This window comes from Leucoraja erinacea, chromosome 2 (assembly GCF_028641065.1).
Source record: "Leucoraja erinacea ecotype New England chromosome 2, Leri_hhj_1, whole genome shotgun sequence".
NCBI lineage: Eukaryota > Metazoa > Chordata > Chondrichthyes > Rajiformes > Rajidae > Leucoraja > Leucoraja erinaceus.
The window spans coordinates 82105108-82126887 of record NC_073378.1 but is presented as its reverse complement, the minus strand read 5'-3'; the positions used below and the strand labels follow the sequence as shown (position 1 = coordinate 82126887).

The 21780-nt window shown below is 44.3% G+C and overlaps 1 protein-coding gene across 1 annotated transcript in view; it reads right to left on the bottom strand.

Annotated features, from left to right (window-relative positions):
• The window catches only part of pde11al (phosphodiesterase 11a, like), a 264935-nt gene that overhangs the window by 146530 nt on the left and 96625 nt on the right, over positions 1 to 21780 (bottom strand). The window contains exon 6 of the mRNA XM_055659453.1: positions 16573 to 16693. Within this exon, the coding sequence (XP_055515428.1) occupies positions 16573 to 16693 (121 nt within the window). The remainder of the gene's footprint in view (positions 1 to 16572; positions 16694 to 21780) is intronic.

The following is a 21780-nucleotide window of genomic DNA, read 5'->3' as shown; positions in this document are numbered from 1 at the left end:
AGAAAAGATATCCCAAAAATTATGAATTACCTCAAGTGACTGGATGATTGAGGGCTCAAAAGCTTTGCAGAACATTTTGTGCTTAAGGACGCCATGAGTTTCATGAAAATATAGTAAACACATCACAAATGTTAAATCATAAATATCCTTCTAAGATTGCGATAATTATTAAAGACTGCCAACTAATTTCTCTGGACCATAAAGTGAAAAATTTAATTTGTGTAGTCTCATTCATTCAGATGGTAAATTGTTAAGGGAGATTTCATAAATTTAACACGCTTAGTTTTTAATATTAGATTAGATTAGATTAGATATTACTTTATTAATCCCCTTATTCAGGGGAAATTCAGATGTCCTTGCAGCACACTAATAAAAATACAACATAGCATTCAAGAAGTTTAACATTAAAACATAAAAACATCCCCCCACAGTGGTTCCCACTGTGGGGGAAGGCACAAAGTCCAGTCCCCATCCTCTTGTCCACCCAGAGTCGGGCCTATTGAGGCCTCCACAGTCGCCGTTACGGGGCCCGATGTTCCCGGCCGTTCTCGCCGGGTGATGGTACTCCGGCGTCGGGAGAACCCTCAGCGGCTTGGGGTGCCAGGAACGACTGCCTTCTTACCAGAGACCGCGGCTTCCAAGCCAACAGACCGCGCCGGACGGAGCTTCACACAGATCACACACTGGCGATCTTGGCGAGAGATCCCAGGCTCCGGGATGTAAAGTTCAGCGCCGCCGCTCCACAGAACCGCGGCTCCACGATGTTTTTATCGGCGGTCCCAGCATAATGGAGTTCCAGCACGGCGACTCAGGCAAGGCATCACCTGCTCCACGATAGCGCTCCAGCACTGTGCCGCCACCAAAGCCGAGGTTCTGGCCAGGTCCCCTCAGGAAACGTCGCTCCAGGACCTGCTGGTGGGCCGCGAGGACAGGTCGAAGGTGCTGCTCGGAGGAAGGCAGCCTCTCCGACCAGGTAGGGACTTGAAAAAGTAGTTTCCCCCTTCCCACCCACCACCCCCACACATAAAAAGATTAGACCCCCCAACTACACACTTTAACGTACTAAAAATAATAAAAAAGAAGTGAAAAAAAACGGACAGCTGCATAGCTGGCAGCCGTACAGGACAGCGCCCCCACCGGATATGCTACTTAATATTCTTTCCTTTCCATAATCACGTCTGTCTGTACCTGATCTAATGTGTAAGAAAGAACTGCAGATGCTGGTAAAATCAAAGGTAAACACAAATGCTGGAGTAACTCAGCGGATGAGGCAGCATCTATGGAAGAAGGAATGGACGATGTTTTGGGTCAAGACCCTTCTTCACACCGATGGTCTGAATCGGTCTGAAGAATTGGTCTGAAGAAGGGTCTCGACCCGAAACGTCATCCATTCCTCCTTCCATAGATGCTGCCTCATCCGCTGAGTTACTCCAGCATTTTGTGTCTACCTGATCTAATGCTGAACTTTCCATTACCCCATTTCCCGTTCCTCCTTTCTCACTCACAACATTGTTTTGTTCACCAGGGTCTCAAGAACCATGATGCCCTCTCTGTGGAGTATCTCACCCCTCCAACACCTTACAAGGGAATATCATTTCGAGCAAAAGAATCCAGGAGGAAGTATAACTAACTTCCCATTTCAGACAATTCCAGCATACCGCAATAATACTATGCACCACTTAGCAGTTCATTGCCAGTTATGGTTCCACCCTGTACGATGAATAAATGTTGCAGCCACAACAGAAAAAGTTTTCTAATCATAAGGTCTAATCAACACTTTAAATAGTAACCCTACTCTAGGGTTATAAGAAAATTAACGCACCAATATCCCCTTGATACTGCCTCATAGCGCAGGAGCTCCAGGTTTGACCCTGACCTCAGGCATTGTCTGTGCAGAGTTTACACATTCTTCCTGTGACCATGTGGGTTTCCTCTTGATACTCCGTTTTCCTCCCAGATCCCAAAGGTGTGCAGATTTGAAGGTTAATTGGCCTCTGTAAATGGCCCCTAGTGTGTAGGAATTGGATGGGAAAGTGGGATAACATGAAACTAGTGTGAAAGGGTGAACGGTGATCTGTGTGGACTTAGTGGGCTGAAGGGCCTGACCCAATGCTATATTTTTCAATTAATCTTTAAAATAAAATCATGGATTGCAAGAAAAGACAATATATCATTCGGCCCAACTAAAAAAACATTACTAATTTGTATTAGTTTGGAGAATATATGGTTGTTTTTTTATTATTTCAAACAGTGTACCATGTAAACAAGGCTCAACTGTTGAGCTGATGGGCTAAAACCTTTGTACACGCAGTGAGGTGACAGCCACTATCTGCCTCCTGCCTTTACACAATGTTGGCATCTTTCAAATGGCTATAATTGTGTTTTATAAATATAAGAAGTGAATAACACAGTATTGCGTACAGTTTTGGTCTCCAAATCTGAGGAAGGACATTCTTGCCATAGAGGGAGTGCAGAGAAGGTTCAACAGACTGATTCCTGGGATGTCAGGACTGTCTTAAGAAGAAAGACTGGATAGACTTGGTTTATACTCTCTAGAATTTAGGAGACTGAGAGGAGATCTTATAGAAACTTACAAAATTCTTAAGGGGTTGGACAGGCTAGATGCAGGAAGATTGCTCCCAATGTTGGGGAAGTCCAGGACAAGGGGTCACAGCTTAAGGATAAGGGGGAAATCCTTTAAAACTGAGATGAGAAGAACTTTTTTCACACAGAGAGTGGTGAATCTCTGGAACTCTCTGCCACAGAGGGTAGTCGAGGCCAGTTCATTGGCTATATTTAAGAGGGAGTTGGATGTGGCCCTTGTGGCTAAGGGGATCAGAGGGTATGGAGAGAAGGCAGGTACGGGATACTGAGTTGGATGATCAGCCATGATCATATTGAATGGCGGTGCAGGCTCGAAGGGCTGAATGGCCTACTCCTGCACCTAATTTCTATGTTTCTATGTTTCTATAACTGATTAGTTTGCGACGCACCATTAAAGTTCTCCCTCCTTTCAGGGGAGGTGTTCTTGAAGGGGAATCTTTTCAAACTGCAGAGCATCCTGGACAATATAGCTCACCCCCTCCATGACACACTGGTCAACCTGAGGAGTACCTTCAGCAACAGGCTGGTTCCACCAAGATGCAGGACAGAATGCCACAGGAAACCCTTCTTCCCAGTAGCTATCAAATTGTACGTCCCCCCCTCCCCCACCCCCTTTCTGTAGTGGGTTAGACTGACTTCCCTCTCCCACCCCCAACCCCCCTCAATCCTTTCCACTCGTCACTTTAATTTCATGTACTTTGTGTTTTATGACTGTTAGCAAATCAATTTCCCTCCTGGAATAAATAAAGTTCTATCGTATCATATCAAATTTGATTAGCAAGAGAAAAGAAAATTAACATGTTATGAGAACATAAAAGGCTGATTTTCTGAAAGCAGGGCATTGGGAAACTTCTCAGCTGAGCACAAACCTCAGCTCACCAATGTCCGAGAAATATTTTGGCAGCAGCTAGCACCAATATGAGCACGGGCATATGTGCAACCAACACAAGTAGACATTAAACTGCCATTACATGGCAGGATTCCTTAGTTTGACTGAACAGCTGGGTCTGTTTGGCATGCCAAGAGTTTAAACAGACTTTTCGTATTAAAACCTTAAAAGGTGGACATCTGAAGTGTACAATTCATCCCATGTTCTGGACTTGAAAGAAGAAACCCCACATTTAAGAAAATAATAAATCATGAAAACTATAAATATTATGTATTTTCTCAAGATGCCTACCAATGATATGTATTTTGAACTGCTCTGAATGCATTCACACAAGATGAAATGCAGGAATAAATTTAGTGGATACATCTTAATATTGTTACAAATTAGACAAGGGAGAAATCAATATTACTATTTTTATTGGTTTATTGTTGTAACGTGTACCAAAATAGTGAAAATTTGTTTTCTGTGCTATCCAGGCAGATCACACCATGCACGTACACATCATGTGCAAAAGAGAAAACAAACCATGCAGAATATAGTGTTGCAGCTATGGAGAAAATGCAGATAATAATAAAGTGCAAAGGCTCCAATGAGGAAGATTGGAAGATTGGGAATCCATCCTTGGCATTTGGAAGGTCATTTCAATAATTTGACAACAGCAGAAAATAAGCTGTTCTTGAATCCGATGGTGGATGCTTTCAAGCTTTTGTATCTTCTGCCCGACAGAAAAGAGAATGACTGGTGTATGAGTGCTCCTTAATTATATCAGTTGCTTTCTTGAGGCAGTGCAAAATGTAGATGGAGTCGATGGGAACAGGGAGAGGAGGGGGAGGCGGATTTGCGTGATGATCTAGGCTGTCATGAACCTCCATGATCCAAAGTGGAGGAAAGCCTGAGCAGAGGGGGGCTCACCATCTATACCTCACTATCTTACCCAGAATTTATGTTGTCATTTCACCCACCCCACTTCCATCCTTTATCTTTATCTGCCACCTACAACTGGTATTGTGTAAATGTAGACCAGGTGCTGGAGATTTTGCACTTTTCTCATCCACGTCCTGATACTTCTGAAGTCCGACAGTCAGTCCAGGTGCAGAACCCACATTTCCCCAATGGAGCAATAGGAGTTCGTAGTACTTGCTCTCTCTCTCTCTTGTATTAAATTTAGACGGCCCAGGTCTCAATTGGGACTTTCGAGGAAACCTCTTCCTTTGCTTCTTTGTAGTGTTGAGACTAGATGTTCAGAAAGTGGTTATCCAATCTGTGTATGCATTTTCCATTGTAGAGGAGACTACAGTACATTACTAGACTAAGTGGGACCCGTTGGGTCCCAGCATCACACGGGAGGGCTGGTCACCAACGCGATATTCCGCCTCCAATTCCAATATGGCGAGGCAAACAATTGGGCAGCAGCCACCCGACAATCAAAATTCATTTTGTGAACACAAACTTTTTAAAAAGGCGAGGCAAACAATTGGGCAACAACCACTTTACAGCCGCATCGAGGTGACTCACCGTGGAGTGGACGTGCGTTCAGTGTTATTCGCAGCTCAGAGAGCCATGACCCTCTCGCTTCCTGGGTCTAGCAGAGACTGAGTAAGGGACTACACTTCCGGGTTTTATAGTCCCTCCCCCCTGCCGCTAGCGGGGGCAGCAGAGAGAATGGCGAATTTATAAAAAACATTAATATCTCTCTGATATTTCATCGATGGGAAAAATCCTCCGTTCCTGGAAGGCGGAGGGGGGCTCTGAGCGAGGAGGCCAAAAATGACGGACGTAAGTGGCAGCGTTCTCTCGGAAATCGCAGCACAGTGGGCCAAAAGCGGTCAAGATCAGACTTTTAGTAATATAGATAGATGACCACTCAATGCAGTTCACTGATGCTCGGCATGCCATCTTGCCATAGAATATGTGGTATGCCATTCCACCTGGAATTTCTGGCATTTTGGGGAAGTGTCCCATGATATGGCATTCATCTAAAACAAGGATTAACTTTTTCCACTATTCCATAGAACAGTCCCTCAATTCTGCATCATTAACCATGGATTGATTTGTTTATTCTCTCTTATCGTCAGTTACATGATATAAAAATTGTTTATACCAAATGATGCAGGTAATATGGATGTGGATAACTTTGATGAATTGATCTCTTAATATACAACTTTCGCGGGTGTAGTATCACTGAATAAGTTAACATTTGTCCACGGATATAAAGGGAAGAATTGCCATTTTGCAGCACTTTCAGTGCTTATGAAAACCCCAAGCTGCATTATAAACAGGAATGTTCCTTTGAAGAGGAATCATTGTTTTTGCAACTGCAGCAGGCAATTTGCACCCAGCCAACATGGTCCCATAAACTGCATTGTGATAAACTCCTGATAACCTGATTTAATGGTGATATTAAATCTTTATGTTGCCTACAAAACATATGCTAAAGGATGGGACTAACAATATGATCGATCCTGGTATTCATCGATATTGTGAGAGTATTTTCATCAAGAAATGGATCATTCATTTTTTTTAAATTACTAAGAAAAATAAGAGTGGTTTCTTGGCTTCAACTCAAAAGCATTGCTATTCTGTTCCTTGACAGAGAAATTGACATTCAAATAATGCCTCCTTCTTTCATCTCCTAAAAACTGTTTTTCACCTCTCTCACACCCACTGCCCAGAGGTAATCTTAATTTATCTAATTCGGTTATTTAGTTATTATATTTTACTTTTGTTTTGCACTACATCTGATTGCACTATGATCTTGCGCCATTCTGCTGTTTTGCACCTGTCATTGTATTTATTGTTGTATTTACCATTACTGAATATATGTTGTTCAATCTGTGAGCTTCATGCGACCAAGAAATGCCATTGCAGGGTGATTTATATGACACCGATGTAACTTAATCTAACAATCTAAGGTTCTGACTTCAGGATCTTAGGGCTGGAATGGTGGGGTTACAGATATAAATAAAGTTAGATGCACAATTGAGGCATGGGGTGGGAATGCGAAGGGTGAAGTTCCAAGCCCTGATCATCACTTAATATCATTAACATAAGGAGAGCTTGTGGCAAACTGAGCATGTAGAGCTGGAGTAGCAACTGCAATGAGCCTGAAGGAGTAAGCAAGAGAGTTGACCTGTGAGTTGATCTAACCATATTTCAACAAACAATAAAGTTCTAATTTGACATACATAGTGTGCACATAATGCTTTGAGCTTTCTCTGGTCTGAAGTCCCTCCGGTGGGTGGCACATGGTGGAGTTAACACAATGTCAGTGGCCTGGACTCAATTCTGACCTTGCATGCTCTCTATGTGAAGTTTGCATGTTCCCCCTCCAGGTTTCCTCAAGATGCTTCTGTTTTCTCTCACCTTCCAATGGTGCATAGATTGGTAGATTAATCCGTGTCTAGTGTCCATATGTGTGTAAGAATCTGGGATAATTTGATGTGAATGTGGGAAGAATAAAATATGGGATTTATATAAGATTAGTGGGAATGGGTGGTAGATGGTAGGTGTGGACTCAGTGGGCTGAAAGGGACTGTTCCTTTAGCGAATCTGGTCAATAATTCTATGACATCTGAATGCTGAATGCATTCAGCTTAACAAAGGCCCAGTTTCCTAAATCTATCCAAACATTATTCACCTTGTTAACCTTTTGTTTTCACCAGCCTTATTTGGTTGGATCTTGGTTCAACACCTTGCTCAGAAACTGAAGATATTATTTAGATTAAAGTAGTATTAATTACTAGACAGTGGGAACTGTTGGGTCCCTGTTACATGGGAGGTCTGGTCCCCCAAAGCAACCCGTTCCCCCAACACAAAATTCCACCACTCACCCGTTCCCAAACACAACCCGTTCTCCCAATGCAATATTCCACCACTCACCCATAGTCCCTCATCCTCCCTCTTTATAATTTGTTTTAAAAATCAAAGCACTTGCTACCAGGACTTTAAAAAAAATTGAATTCCACTTCCCCTGCCTCCCCCAGCACTACCCTCCCCCTCCTGTTCAGTCTCACCCATGCATGAATTAGAATTAAAGAATTAGTTAAATACATGAGAAAGAAAATATTTAAACAATAGGAATGCAAAACAAAGGCAAGGGCTTCGAAGTAGATGGCTCCAATTTCTGGTTGGCAGCAGCAGAGGTTCAACAGGCAAAGATGTGCTCACTCTGTGCCAGGATTTCTACAACAGTAGAGAAGAATCAGTATTTACCCGAGTAATAACAATTAATTAAGATGCACTAAATGGCACGTCAATTAATAGTATATTTTTCAAATGGCCTGAATACCTAAATACAATTATAGAAATAGGTCTAAATATTAGATTGGATAAAAGCTGGTAACTGAAATTAATTACAAATTAATTCAATTAACTTCAAATTAAAGATTCAACCAAATGTAAAGGTTAAAGCCATTTATACAATCAACAGAACTAATCATAATGTAATGCACATTATCAAGGTCATTTTGCTCTAAAACCTCAGATCATTGTTATTAATTTATAATATCTGGTTTACTGACAGAATGGGCCACATTTTGCAATAATAATAATAATAATAATAATAATAATAGCTATTACCATTTAGGTATCCTTTGACAGCAACTTTTAGAATGGGGGCATGCATGATTTCATGTAGAAAATCAGAAGTTGCTTGCTGAAGATACTCTGCTTTTCCACAGTGAGCACGTTTATGTTCTCTTCTGTGAAAAATAATTGTCATAGCATAAATGTGTTCAACTTTTCCAGCAGTTCAGCATTTGAATGGTTGAAAAAGAGTTAAAGTGGCTACTTTCAGGGATTAACGAGCTCTTGTCAGTGTAATAAATTATAATTACTGTTGAACAATTTATCTGACACTGAAAGATAAAATTCACAGCTTTAAAGTATTGTTATTTTATCAGAAAATTCATGTCAGAGATTATAAAAAGTTTTAGATTATTTTATTTTATTTAATCTACCTATTTCAGTTAATCCCCCCAGTACTTTCCAGCCTCCATTACATTTCCTCAACATAATTTTAATTTAATCAATATTTCCTGTTTTAAGCTTCCTAGTTTGAAATTTGTTATCTCGGTTACATGATCTAAATGTATAATTCGTACACTGCAAGTTGTATCTGTGAAATTTGAAATTTGATCACTCTCATTAAAGGAAAAACAACTTACAAAAGAGAGTCCAACAGAGAAGAATACTATCTTGGCCATTTAACACGTGACAAAGTCAGGTGATCCAGTGAAGTACCCTAAATTAGTTGGTTGAAGAATCTCACAATCTCTTCGTTATCAATAGACAATAGACAATAGGTGCAGGAGTAGGCCATTCAGCCCTTCAAGCCAGCACCGTCATTCAATGTGATCATAGCTGATCATCCACAATCAGTACCCCGCACCTGCCTTCTTCCCATATCCCCTGACTCCGCTATCTTCAAGAGCCCTATCTAGCTCTCTCTAGAAAGTACCCGGAGAACCGGCCTCCAACTGAGGCAGCGAATTCCACAGACTCACAACTCTCGGTGTGAAAAAGTGTTTCCTCACCTCCGTTCTAAATGGCTTACCCCTTATTTTTAAACTGTGGCCCATGGTTCTGGACTCCCTCAACATCAGGAAAACCTGCTCACAGATGCCACATATTCCATATACGAAGTACCCACAAATGAAATTGGTGATGATCGAGCAACCATTATCCAAGAGTTGAACAGATTTGACTGTCTTACTCACAAATAACTAATGAGATGAACAATGTCTTCCGTGTAACAGAAATAAGCCATGTTGCATTTGTTAAAAATTCTGTTTTGAACACCAACCCCAATCAGGAATATGTCATGAGGTTTGCTCCCAAGTTTTATACTAACCCTCTTCATATCAGCAGCAAACAAAAACAGCATTATAATATTAAACTAGCTATAAGGCCCAAAAATGAAATGACCCCTTCCAGCCAGTGGTGCATTTTACTTCTAATATAATATAATTATGACAACTTTGCCCTTGTAATTAATATAATTTATGGTGACTAGTCTGCAATTCTGGAACTATATTAATGCCTTTAAGGACTTGCTCTGAGGAGATTGTCATATTTTCTCCTGTGACCATGAGACAATGGCCATCGACACATGGATTAATAGAATGCATTGATCTTGCAGATTGTTATGCAACACTCCTTAAACATCCTGCTAATCTAGTTTGTAACAAATAGAAAATGAAAGAATTAAAAAGGAACCATTTCACAATGACTGAAGGCAAAATAATGAGTCAGATTTTCTCTTGAACTATTTTATATAACCTGTAAGTGTTTTACTGTGACGGTTCACATCTAATGAATAGATTCCTGAATTGAATGGATGAACTTCCAACAATTAATTTTAACTAGTGCCAGTCTTGCTCAATTCATTTAGTGGCATTTGCAGGCAAATTTTATTAGGGATGAACATTTCACTCAGCTCACACATCCATGAAATTTCATCTCTTGCACTTTTTTGGATTAAAAACACACCAAGTCAGAGCAGCTGGATCCAGCTTTTCCCTTTTCTCTTTATTCCTTATCTCTTAATGAGATTTTAAGTATTAAACATAGACATTTTGAGATCCGATTGTTTTTTAAAAATATATGCAAACTTTAAATGGAATACAAAATTGACATTTTGTATATTACAACTAATGCCTATCAAAGATGCCTATCAAAGATTCAGTCCAAACTTTAATTTAACAGAGTTGTCAGTTTTTCACTTTCAAGGTAAAACATGATAGTTTTAGTTGTACAAGAGCAATGACCTCTGGATGCTACATAATCCAGCATATATGATGAAAGATTCGAAAAAAGAATGCAATGGTCCTTGGTGGTGCACCCGAGGCCTCACACTCTAATACAACTGCAGTATTACATTCCAACATATACTCAACGGCTGATAAAGGCCAGTGTACCAAAAGCCACCTTCATCACACTCCCCAGGACCCCATTGTTCACTGTGAAAGTCCAACCCTACTTTGACTTCCCTAAATGCAAAACCTTGCACATATGAATTAAACCCCATTTGCCATTCTTTGGCATATTTACCCAGTTGACCAAGACCCTGCAGTAATTCTTGATAACCTCAATGAGGACCTTGCCCTTCTCCTGCAGCTTTACACGCAGATGGTCACTTTGGTCTTTGAGGGGCTTTATTCTCTCTCTGTATACATTTTCCTTTAATACACATAAAATCAGAATGAATGAATGATGATTGAATGAATGAATGAATGAATGAATGGATGAATGCATGATTATACAAATGAATGAACAAATGCTTTATTGTCACATGTGACAAGTCACAGTGACATTCTGCGAATAGTCGCAACATAAGGGTACTGACAAAGTTACTAAGTATATACAGTATCCACACTTGACCCCCTTTGTTCTCCCCTCCCCCCCTCTCATGGCTCCCCCCCCCTAACACCCGTCCCCCATTGTCCATTGTTCTTCCCGCTCCATGCCAGGTCCTCTTTTGTTCCTTCCCCTGGCAGCAGCGTCCTCACTCTACGTGGTCTGCCCTCATCCGTCATCAGTCGGTGCCCTCATCAACTGCAGCAGCGACTTCTCCACTATCGGTGCCGGGTCTTCTTTGGACGCCTCCGTGGCACTGACCCGGGCCCCAGCCTCGGGCTCCATCGACGTGTATGGGCTCCACTGAACCACATTCCATCAGCCACGTCAGATGCGTGATCTGACCGGCAGAGGCTCCGGACTCGGCTACTCCACGGCTCACTGGGAAATCTCTCTGGAGACCTAATTGGAGAGTTTAGAAGAGTTTGCCCTCGACTCATACTCGCAACATGGTCGACACGAGGTCCTGGGAGGTCTTTGTTATGCCCCTGTCCCACTTAGGAAACCGGAACGGAAACCTCTGGAGACTTTGCGCCCCACCCAAGGTTTCCGTATGGTTCCTGGAGGTTTTTGTCAGTCACCCTACCTGCTTCCACTACCTGCAACCTCCGAAAACCACCTGCAACCGGGAATCGCACGGAAACCTTGGGTGGGGCGCAAAGTCTCCAGAGGTTTCCGTTCAGATTTCCTAAGTGGGACAGGGGCATAACTCTCTTTCATGTTCGAGAATACGCTGAGGCCTCAGCTAGGTCGCGCCGTATTTTTCAACATGCTGATAAAAGCCCGCGAGTAAAAAACGGTCGCCATGGAAAAAAATCGATATTTGTTTTACTCATAGATTTAGTCGAAGTAGGTCATAGTAGGTCGGCATGTTATTCGTAGGTAATCGAGGGTAGTCAAAGGTAATCAAAGCTAGTCGAAGGTAACCGTAGATAGTCTTCAACATAGTTGAAGGGAGGTCGAAGGAGGTCGAAGGAGGTCTTCAACATGACACTTTTTGAAACTCTCCTAAACTCTTCTAAACTCGCCAATTAGGTCGCCGCAGTGGGACAGCCCCTTTACTCTTCTCTGCCAAAGTAATCTCACACCCACTTTTTGCTTTCTTGATTTCTTTCTTAGGTATACTTGTGCATCCCCGATACACCTCAAGGGATTAATTTAATCCCAGCTGCCTGTGCTTAATACATGCCTTCTTTTTTCTGGTCAGAAGTATCAATATCGCTTGTCATATACTGTACCTTGCCAGGGTTTCCTACCACTGCTAGCCTATCCTTTAACTCTAATAAGAATATGCAGATCTGTATTCCTGCTCTCACTTTTAAAAGCTTCAAGAGGAAGAGTTAAAGGGAGGGGGGAGGATACAGGTATGTGAGCTGGTCAAGCACTGTCTCTCTCTCTCTTTCTGCATCATATACTATCTCTATCTATTCACCCTCTCCCCCACCCTCCCTCTCTCTCACTTCCGATCCTTCTCCTCCCTCTCTCCCTTTCCTCTCACTTTCTCAAACCCACATCAAACCCACCTATTTCTCACTGATATTCTCCCCTCCACAGTGAAGGCTTAGGGCTCAGGTTTTCTCAGACTCTTTAGGTTTTGGTTTATTATTGTCATGTTTACAGAGGTACAGTGAAAGGTTTTGTTTTGCGTGCTACCGAATCAGATCAGATAATACTAGATATAAATCTAGTCCAGAACAAGGGGTCACAGTTTAAGGATAAGGGGGAAATCTTTTAGGACTGAGATGAGAAAAACATTTTTCACACAGAGACTGGTGAATCTATGGAATTCTCTGCCACAGAAAGTAGTTGAGGCCAGTTCATTGGCTATATTTAAGAGGGAGTTAGATGTGGCCCTTGTGGTTAAAGGGATCAGTGGGTATGGAGAGAAGGCAGGTACAGGATACTGAGTTGGATGATCAGCCATGATCATATTGAATGGCGGTGCAGGCTCGAAGGGCCGAATGGCCTACTCCTGCACCTATTTTCTATGTTTCTATGTAAATTCAATCAAGTACAATAGATAGAGCTAAATGCAAGATACAGAGTGTTGAATTTACTTTGCAGCATTGCAGTGTAATAGTTTCAGATACAAAGTCCAGTGTGCGCAATAGGACAGAGGTGAAGTGGACAGCATCCAAGCTTATGGAGGAACCATTCTAAAACCTGCAATAGAGGGAAAGAAGTTTCCGAGCCTAGTGGTGCACGCTTTAAAGCTTCTGTTCTTTTGCCGGACGGAAGCGGGGAGAAGGAGGGACAAGCGGGGGAAGGGACAAGTCTTTGATTATCTTTGCTGTTTTCCTGAGACACTGTGGTGCAGATGAAGTCAATGGTGTAATGTCTGGCTCTATGATGGACTGGGCTACATCTACTACTCTCTGCAATTTAGTGCAGTCTTTAGCAGAGCTGTTCTCAAACCAAACTGTGATGTAGCCCAACAGTATGCTCTCTATGGTGCATCTGTGGCAGTTTGTAAGAGTTGTTTGAGACATTCTGAATGTCCTTAGTTTCCTAGGGAAGTAGAGGCATTGGTGTGTCTTCTTTGCAGTCCCCCCCCCCCCGCTTTGAAAGGTGAGGGACGATTCACCCCCCCCCCCCCCCCCCCCCCCCCCCATTTTTTGTAATCTGAATTTTAAAACTCTGTGAAATCTCCGCTTTCTGCGAGTGGCGGAGGGACTGATGATCGAGGGCGCCGATAGGACGAGAGAGACGTGGGTCAGCAGGCAATGGGGGCGGAACATGATGATTGAGTGCGATGATTGGAGGAGGGAGGAGTCGGTCAAAGTCGGAGGTAGGGCGGTGGGACTGAGGATAGAGCATGGTGATTGGAGGAGGGAGATGTGCCCAGGTCATAGGGTCACAATGGCAGCCCTGGACACAGACCTGCACCTCATCCACAGCCAGGATCGATCCTGGCCGGCTCTCCGGTGCTGCAATCGCTGCTGAACCACCACTGGACCATCCCTGTCACCACCCGAATGGCCCCCACGCTCGGGGGTGGCCAGAGACGTGGGGAGTCAGACGGGTGCGGTGCCCCCAGCCCCACAGCCAGCGCAGAGAAGCAGCGCTAAACCCAGTTCAACTCTGCCTGGCCCGCCGGGTTAACCTACAGCCCTGCCTGGACTTAAGGGAAATATAGCCCAGGCTTACAGCCAACACGGAGAAACAGCACTAGCTCCATGGCTCCGGACAGGTATTCCGTTCGTCCAGGCAGGGCTGTAGGTTAACTCGGCAAGAACCGGCAGAGTTGAGCTGCAGTTAGCACTGGATTGAGCTGTAATTACCGTTCACAGGGCCCACAGAAGCCTCGCGTGTGTGTGTGAGTGTGCGCATGCGCACGCAGCCACCAAGAAATTGTGTCCCCCCCCTGTCCCCTCCATATTTTGATAGCGATTTCCGTCACTGGTTGAGGGTTTGTGTTTATAATTTAAAATGAGATCCAGTACAGTACTAATGGCTAGTTTACACGGGGCGACTTGACGCAAGATGTAGCCAAAGTGGAGTGGTCGTGGTCTAGCACGATATCACACGATATAACGGGGGTAGAGTAAAGAGTTCCCACGGTACTCGGCAATTCTGTAATTTGTGCGAGTGACTTGTCCGTCTCCCGATCTTTCCCGAATGAACATCGTGGACTGTAGTGTAGTTAATCACGTGGCACAAATGATGTTACTTTGTTGTCACACACTCTATTCGTTTTTTTCACCCGAGCTCTTTAATGAGCTGAAGAATAATCTGTTTTTTTAGACAAATGTTGTTTGGTGTGATGCACCTTCTCTCAATATGTGCAAGAAGTCGTCTTTTTATTTTGTCAAATATGAATAAAGACTGTATCTCACATTGACCGTGATTATTGTGTTATTTTATGATCTACTGAGAGGTGAAACTTTCAGTCTGAAGAAACTTTCAGCCCGAAACGCCACCCGTTCCTTCTCTCCAGAGATGCTGCCTGTCCCGCTGAGTTGCTCCAAGCAACTGGTGTCTATCTTCAAAGGACTGACCAGGACTGCCTCTCTCTCTCTCTCTCTCTCTCTCCCCCTCTCCCTCCCTCTCTCACACACAGGCATGAATGGAGGAACTCCGCGGGCCAGGCAGCATTTACGTTCCTTCTCTCCAGAGATGCTGCCTGTCCCGCTGAGTTGCTCCAAGCAACTGGTGTCTATCTTCAAAGGACTGACCAGGACTGCCTCTCTCTCTCTCTCTCTCTCTCTCTCTCTCTCTCTCTCTCTCCCTCTCTCTCTCTCTCTCACAGGCATGAATGGATGAACTCCGCGGGACAGGCAGCATCTACGGAGAGAAATGAACAGCGACCCATTCTTCAGGCTGCCTTATGTCTCTCCCCCCCCCCCCCCCCCCCCCCCCCCCCCCCAACTCCCACCCACACACGCGAATGCTGGAGAAACTCAGCGGAACGTTGTCTATTTCCTTCGTTCCATAGATGCTGCTGCACCCGCTGAGTTTCTCCAGCATTCGCGTGTGTGGGTGGGAGTTGGGGTGAGGGGGGGGGGGGGGGGGGAGAGGCTTGGAGCAACTCAGCGGGACAGGCAGCATCTCTGGAGAGAAGGAACGGGTGGCGTTTCGGGTCGAGAGCCTTCTTCACACTCTCCCTCCCTCACTCTCACACAGGCATGAATGGAGGAACTCCGCGGGCCAGGCAGCATTTACGTTCCTTCTCTCCAGAGATGCTGCCCGTCCCGCTGAGTTGCTCCAAGCAACTGGTGTCTATCTTCAAACGCCTGACCAGGACTGCCTCGCTCTCTCTCTCTCTCTCCCTCCCTCTCTCTCGGTAAATGCTGTCTGGCCCGCGGAGTTCATCCATTCACGCCTGTGTGAGAGGGAGGGAGAGAGAGAGAGAGAGACGCACACACACAGGTGGATGCGAAATCTTACCTGCCTGTTTCAGTGACAGACACCCACCGCCAGTAAATGAAGACACCCCCATCTTTCAGACAAAAAGAGACACACTGACATTAATGAAATGCTTAGCTAGTTTTATTAGATTTGTATGTAAATAGCAAACTGGCTGGATTCACTCTATCCAACTTCCGGGTTCACCGTTGGCAGGAGTTCCCACGGTGACCGCAAGAGTTACTACCGATATCGCACGGGACACTTCGTTCATAAAATGTTGCAATGCTTAACCACAAGTGCACAAGACACTCTTGGACAAATTCAAACATGTTTGAATTTTCTCCCGAGTACCCAAGGTACACGATTACATGCCGTTAGCGCCACGGTGGTCCACGAATGCCGTATTGTTACCGCACGAGGTTCCCACGATGTCAAACTCTGGTTACCTCTTGCGTCAAGTCGCACCGTGAAAAGGGGGTTTAAGACAGTGTTTTAACAACGAAAATGGCAAAAGAGACAACAAAGACAACAAGACAATGTTCAGGGAGACACCAATAGGAAATGCTGGGAAGTCATCAAAGAAGAAAGGGTTACCACATCGCCAGAGTCCAACTATCACTTCCTCCTGCAGCTAATACCAGTAAACACAGATTAACCATCCTACTTTTCACATAGTGAGAATTTTATGTTATTTTTGCTTTGCATGCAACAATAGTCGATGATGGGATAGGTGTTGACTGATCTCAATGAATACTGCTTCTGAGCTGGAGACATAATGGAAGAAGCTTAATGTAATGCAAATTAGAAAGCCCATGTAGAGTTAGATTTCTGAATGTGGGATTTTTGTTGCTCAACCATATAAATGATTTTCTTACCTCAGTGTCAAAGCGAGGGTCCTGATAGGCATCACTGATATTCACTGGAAGGCCTGTTGACGCGACAAGCTCTGCGATGCTGTTGTTTATCAACCAACCGGAGCAGGATAATTTCTCCATGCTAGCTTTGACAAGGGTTTAGTTAATATCAAAATCAAGATTTCATCTGGATTAAATAGAAAACTGATAAGCAGCCCATTAATGCCTTGAAATCAATTAAAATGGTAAAGCCGGCACATCCTCTTTAGAAAATAAATATTTAATTATCTTTGTAAAATCTGCAAGTGACAGGATCCAAGAACTTGTAATCTATTTAAATGCAGTTTCCAAGTTTGGGAAAGTAATGTGCAGCATTCAATTTGGAATGGATTCAGACCCCTCACAAATTTATTTTGCAATTATATTTAGTTATTTGAGCAAAATTGATAATGATTAACCAATAAAGCCACTTCCTGGATAAAGACAGAAGCATATATTTGAAACCTGCGCATTCATATTGCCATTAAAGGCAACATAATGGGAGATCTTCCCATTAAAATGTTTATGCCTTAAAACACACATTTAACATATTGCCAATTAAGAAAAAACGCAGCTGGAATTCTGAAACAAAAACAAAAGTTCTGGAACTATAAAGTTGCTTCAGTTGGAATCCATGGAAGATTGATAGGCCTTTGTTCTTTAGGATCAACTGGGGATCCATAGGGCTTTGAGTGGGAATGTGTTGAGATAGAAAATCAGCCATGATCTTGTTGATTAATGGAGCAGCCTTGAAGCGCTGCAAGGCATATTTCTACTTCAATTTCTAATGTTTTTTAGTTCCTAACAGGTCAGAATAAAAATTGGAAGCCTCGTTCTGGAATGCCAAATTATTTTATCCTTCCATAGGTGCTGATGGACTTTGATCAAATGATAATTTATGACATCTAGCTTAAGAGTCAAGAGTGTTTTATTGTCATATATCCTGAAACCGAACAATGAAATTATTACTTGCAAAACAGATTTGTAAACATAATACACAATAGATAACACACCCAATGAACAAAAATAAAGAAACCAATATAGTGCAAAAACAAAACATAGCCCAAAGACCCTAGTGCAACCGAGGCAGTTCGTAATTCAAAGTTTAGTTGGAGTTCGTAGTGTTCAATAGCCTAGTGGTACTGGAAAGATGCTATTCCTGAACCTGGATGTTACAGTTTTCAGACTCCTATACCACCTTCTGATGCCAGGAGTGAGATAAAAACATTGCCAGGCTGGTGTGGGTCCTTAATGATGCAGGCTACCTTTTTGAGACTGTGCCTCTTATAGATATCTTAATTAGTGGGGAGGTCAGTACCTATAATGGACAAGGCAGTGTTCACCACATCTCCTTTGCTCCTGGGCATTCGTTGCCAAATCAGACCATGATGAAACCAGTCATTATGCTTTCCACCATAGACCTGTTGAGGTTCAAGAGAGTATGGTGGACATAATGAATCTCCTCAATCTCCTAAGAAAGTAGGGGCAGTGATGGGCTTTATGATTCCATCATGTGTTCGGTCCAGGACAGAGCATCAGGGATATGCACATCCAGGAACCTGAAGTTGTTGACTCTTTCCAGCATCAACCCATTGATTTAGACAGGTTTGTGGATCCTCAACCTTCCACTTCCAAAGTCAACAATCAGTTCCTAGGTTTTACTGATGTTGAGAGCAAGGTTGTTGTTCTGCAACCATTCAATCAAATGAACGATCTCCCTCCTATACTTTGACACATCGTTATCCCTAATTCATCCAACAACAGTGGTATCATTAGCAAATTTCTAAATGGAGTTGGAACTGTGTCTGGCTACACAGTCATGGGTATAGAACAAGTAAAGCAGGGGGGTACACAAAAATGCTGGAGAAACTCAGCGGGTGCAGCAGCATCTATGGAGCAAAGGAAATAGGCAACGTTTTGGGCCGGAACCCTTCTTCAGACTGATGGGGGGTGGGGGGGAGAAGGAAGGAAAAAGGGAGGAGGAGGAGCCCGAGGGCGGGGGGATGGGAGGAGACAGCTCGAGGGTTAAGGAAGGGGAAGAGACAGCAAGGGCTAGCAAAACTGGGAGAATTCAACGTTCATGCCATCAGGACGCAAGCAACCCAGGCGGAATATGACGTGCTGTTCCTCCAATTTCCGGTGTTGCTCACTCTGGCAATGGAGGAGACCCAGGACAGAGAGGTCGGATTGGGAATGGGAGGGGGAGTTGAAGTGCTGAGCCACCGGTAGTTCAGGTAGGTTATTGCGGACTGAGCGGAGGTGTTCGGCGAAATGATCGCCCAACCTCTGCTTAGTCTCCCCGATGTAAATCAGCTGACATCTAGAGCAGCGGATGCAGTAGATGAGGTTGGAGGAGATACAGGTGAACCTTTGTCGCACCTGGAATGACTGCTTGAGTCCTTGAATGGAATCGAGGGGGGAGGAGAAGGGACAGGTGTTGCATTTCTTGCGGTTGCAACGGAAAGTGCCCAGGGAGGGGGTAGTACGGGAGGGAAGGGAAGAATTGACAAGGGAGTTGCGGAGGGAGCGTTCTTTGTGGAAGGCAGACATAGGGGGAGATGGGAAGATGTGGCGAGTGGTGGGGTCACGTTGGAGGTGGCGGAAATGGCGGAGGATTATGTGTTGTATTTGCCGGCTGGTGGGGTGAAAGGTGAGGACTAGGGGGACTCTGCCCTTGTTGCGAGTGCGGGGATGGGGGGAGAGAGCAGTGTTGCGGGGTATGGATGAGACCCTGGTGCGAGCCTCATCTATGGTGGCGGAGGGGAATCCCCGTTCCCTGAAGAACGAGGACATTTCCGATGCCCTGGTGTGGAACGTCTCATCCTGGGAGCAGATGCGGCGTAGGCGGAGGAATTGGGAGTAGGGGATGGAGTCTTTACAGGGGGCAGGGTGGGAAGACGTGTAGTCCAGATATCCATGTGAGTCAGTTGGTTTGTAGTGTATGTCGGTCAGAAGTCTGTCCCCTGCGATGGAGATGGTGAGGTCAAGGAATGGTAGGGAAGTGTCGGAAATGGTCCAGGTGTATTGGAGTGCCGGATGGAAGTTGGTGGTGAAGTGGATGAAGTCAGTCAGTTGTGTGTGGGTACAGGAGGTGGCCCCAAAGCAGTCGTCAATGTAACGGAGGTAGAGGTCGGGGATGGGGCCCTGGTACGTATTGAACAAGTAAGTAAAGCAGGGGGCCTTGTGGTGCCCCTGTGCTGATGGTGATAGAGGTGGAAGTGTTGTTGCCAATTTGTACCAAATTGTATTCTATTGGTATGGAAGTCAAGAATCCAGTTGTACAGGAATGCACAGAGACCCAGTTGCCCGATAGTTGTAACTAGTTTGACACTGATGATGTGAAATGTTGACCTCTAATCTTTGAACAACTGCCTGACATATGTGTAGGAAGGAATGGCAGAGGCTGGCTTAAATCAAAGATAGACACAAAATGCTGGAGTAAATCAGCAGGACAGGCAGCATCTCTGGAGTGATGGAATGGGTGACGTTTCGGGTCGAGTCCGTTCTTCAGACTGATTGATCATTCCTTCCTTCTCTCCAGAGATGCTGCCTGCCCCACTGAGTTACCCATTCCTTCTCTCCAGAGATGCCGCCTGTCCCGCTGAGTTACTCCAGCATTTTGTGTCTAGCCTGATATGTGTTTTTATTGCCGAAGTCGTTAAGTGCACAGTGGAGCACCAGCGAGATTGCATCCCCCGTTGATCTGTTGTGGCAGTAGACAAATTATAATAGGTCCAGGTTCTTGTTGAGGTAGGACCATAACTATAACTATATGAACTATATGTACAATAACCAACCTCTCAAAGCACTTCATCATGAAGGACATTACTGTCACTAGTCGGTAGTCAATGAGGCACATCACCATATTCTTCTTGGCACTGGTATTATTATGCCCTTTAAAAGCACAGCTTGTTCAAAGCATTGTGAGCTCTTTATTGTTTCTTTACTGAAGGAATTTGGTTATGTCAAATGGGATAGTCGAGGATGGAGTTAAAGAGAAAGGGTTTCTTAAATGTGTGAGCTGAGAGACAGAGGGGTGTAAAATGAGGGTAGAAGCAACAGGTAGCAAGGTGAAAAGTAAAAGTGGCAGGCAGACAAATCCAGGGCAAAAATCAAAAAGGGCCACTTTTTAACATAATTGTATAAGGGGTAAGAGTGTTGTAAAAACAAGCCTGAAGGCTTTGTGTCTCAATGCAAGGAGCATTCGTAATAAGGTAGATTAGTTGGGATCACGGAGACATGGCTCCAGGGTGACCAAGGCTGGGAGCTGAACATCCAGGGATATTCAATATTCGGGAGGGATAGACGGAAAGGAAAGGAGGTGGGGTAGTGTAGCTGGTTAGAAAGGAGATTAACGCAATAGAAAGGAAGGGCATTAGCTTGGAAGATGTGGAATCGATATGGGTAGAGCTGCGAAAAACTAAGCAGCAGAAAACGCTAGTGGGAGTTGTGTACAGGCCACCTAACAGTAGTACAGGTGCACAACCTTTTATCCGACAGCCTTGGGACCAGACACTTTTCGTAATTTGGAATTTGTCGGTCTTCGGAATGGAAATTTTTTAGCGTAGATTTTAATGGCTGGCTCAGTGGTAGAGTGCCCGGCTCATATCCGCAAGGTCGCGAGTTTGCGCCTTGATCCCGGCAGTTCCTCGGTCGCGAGTTTGAGTCTTCAGTGTAGTTTGTTTCTTGCAGAATAAATGTCTGTATGAAATGCAGTGTGTTGAATGAGTTCCTGAATTTGTAAATGTGACCGCAGCATTGAATCACCTCCCGCACTCATGTCACCCTAGCGGGGCTACATGCCCTAAGGCGGCCTAAGGCGACATTTTCACACTCTTATATCCGTGTGCAGCAGAGGCGCCAAACGTGAGCTTTGGTGTGCAGACGACATCCTGGAAAAAATGTCTGGTTTCTTCCAGGTAGGCGATATACCCTCCCGCGCAATATACCCTCCACTTCTCTTTTTAGTTCCCCTTTCTTCCAGGACCGACCCGAGGTTCCGCTGTCACCTCTGCGGGCCACCCTCGGTGAACGCTCACTCAACTTTGTCTTGGGATTCCTACTCTCCCGGTCAATGTACCCTCACCTTCTCTTTTATGAATGGGGATTTAGTTCCCCTTTCTTCGAGGACCGACCGGAGGTTCCTCTGTCACCTCTGCGGGCCGCGCTCCGTGAACGTTTTCAAGGACC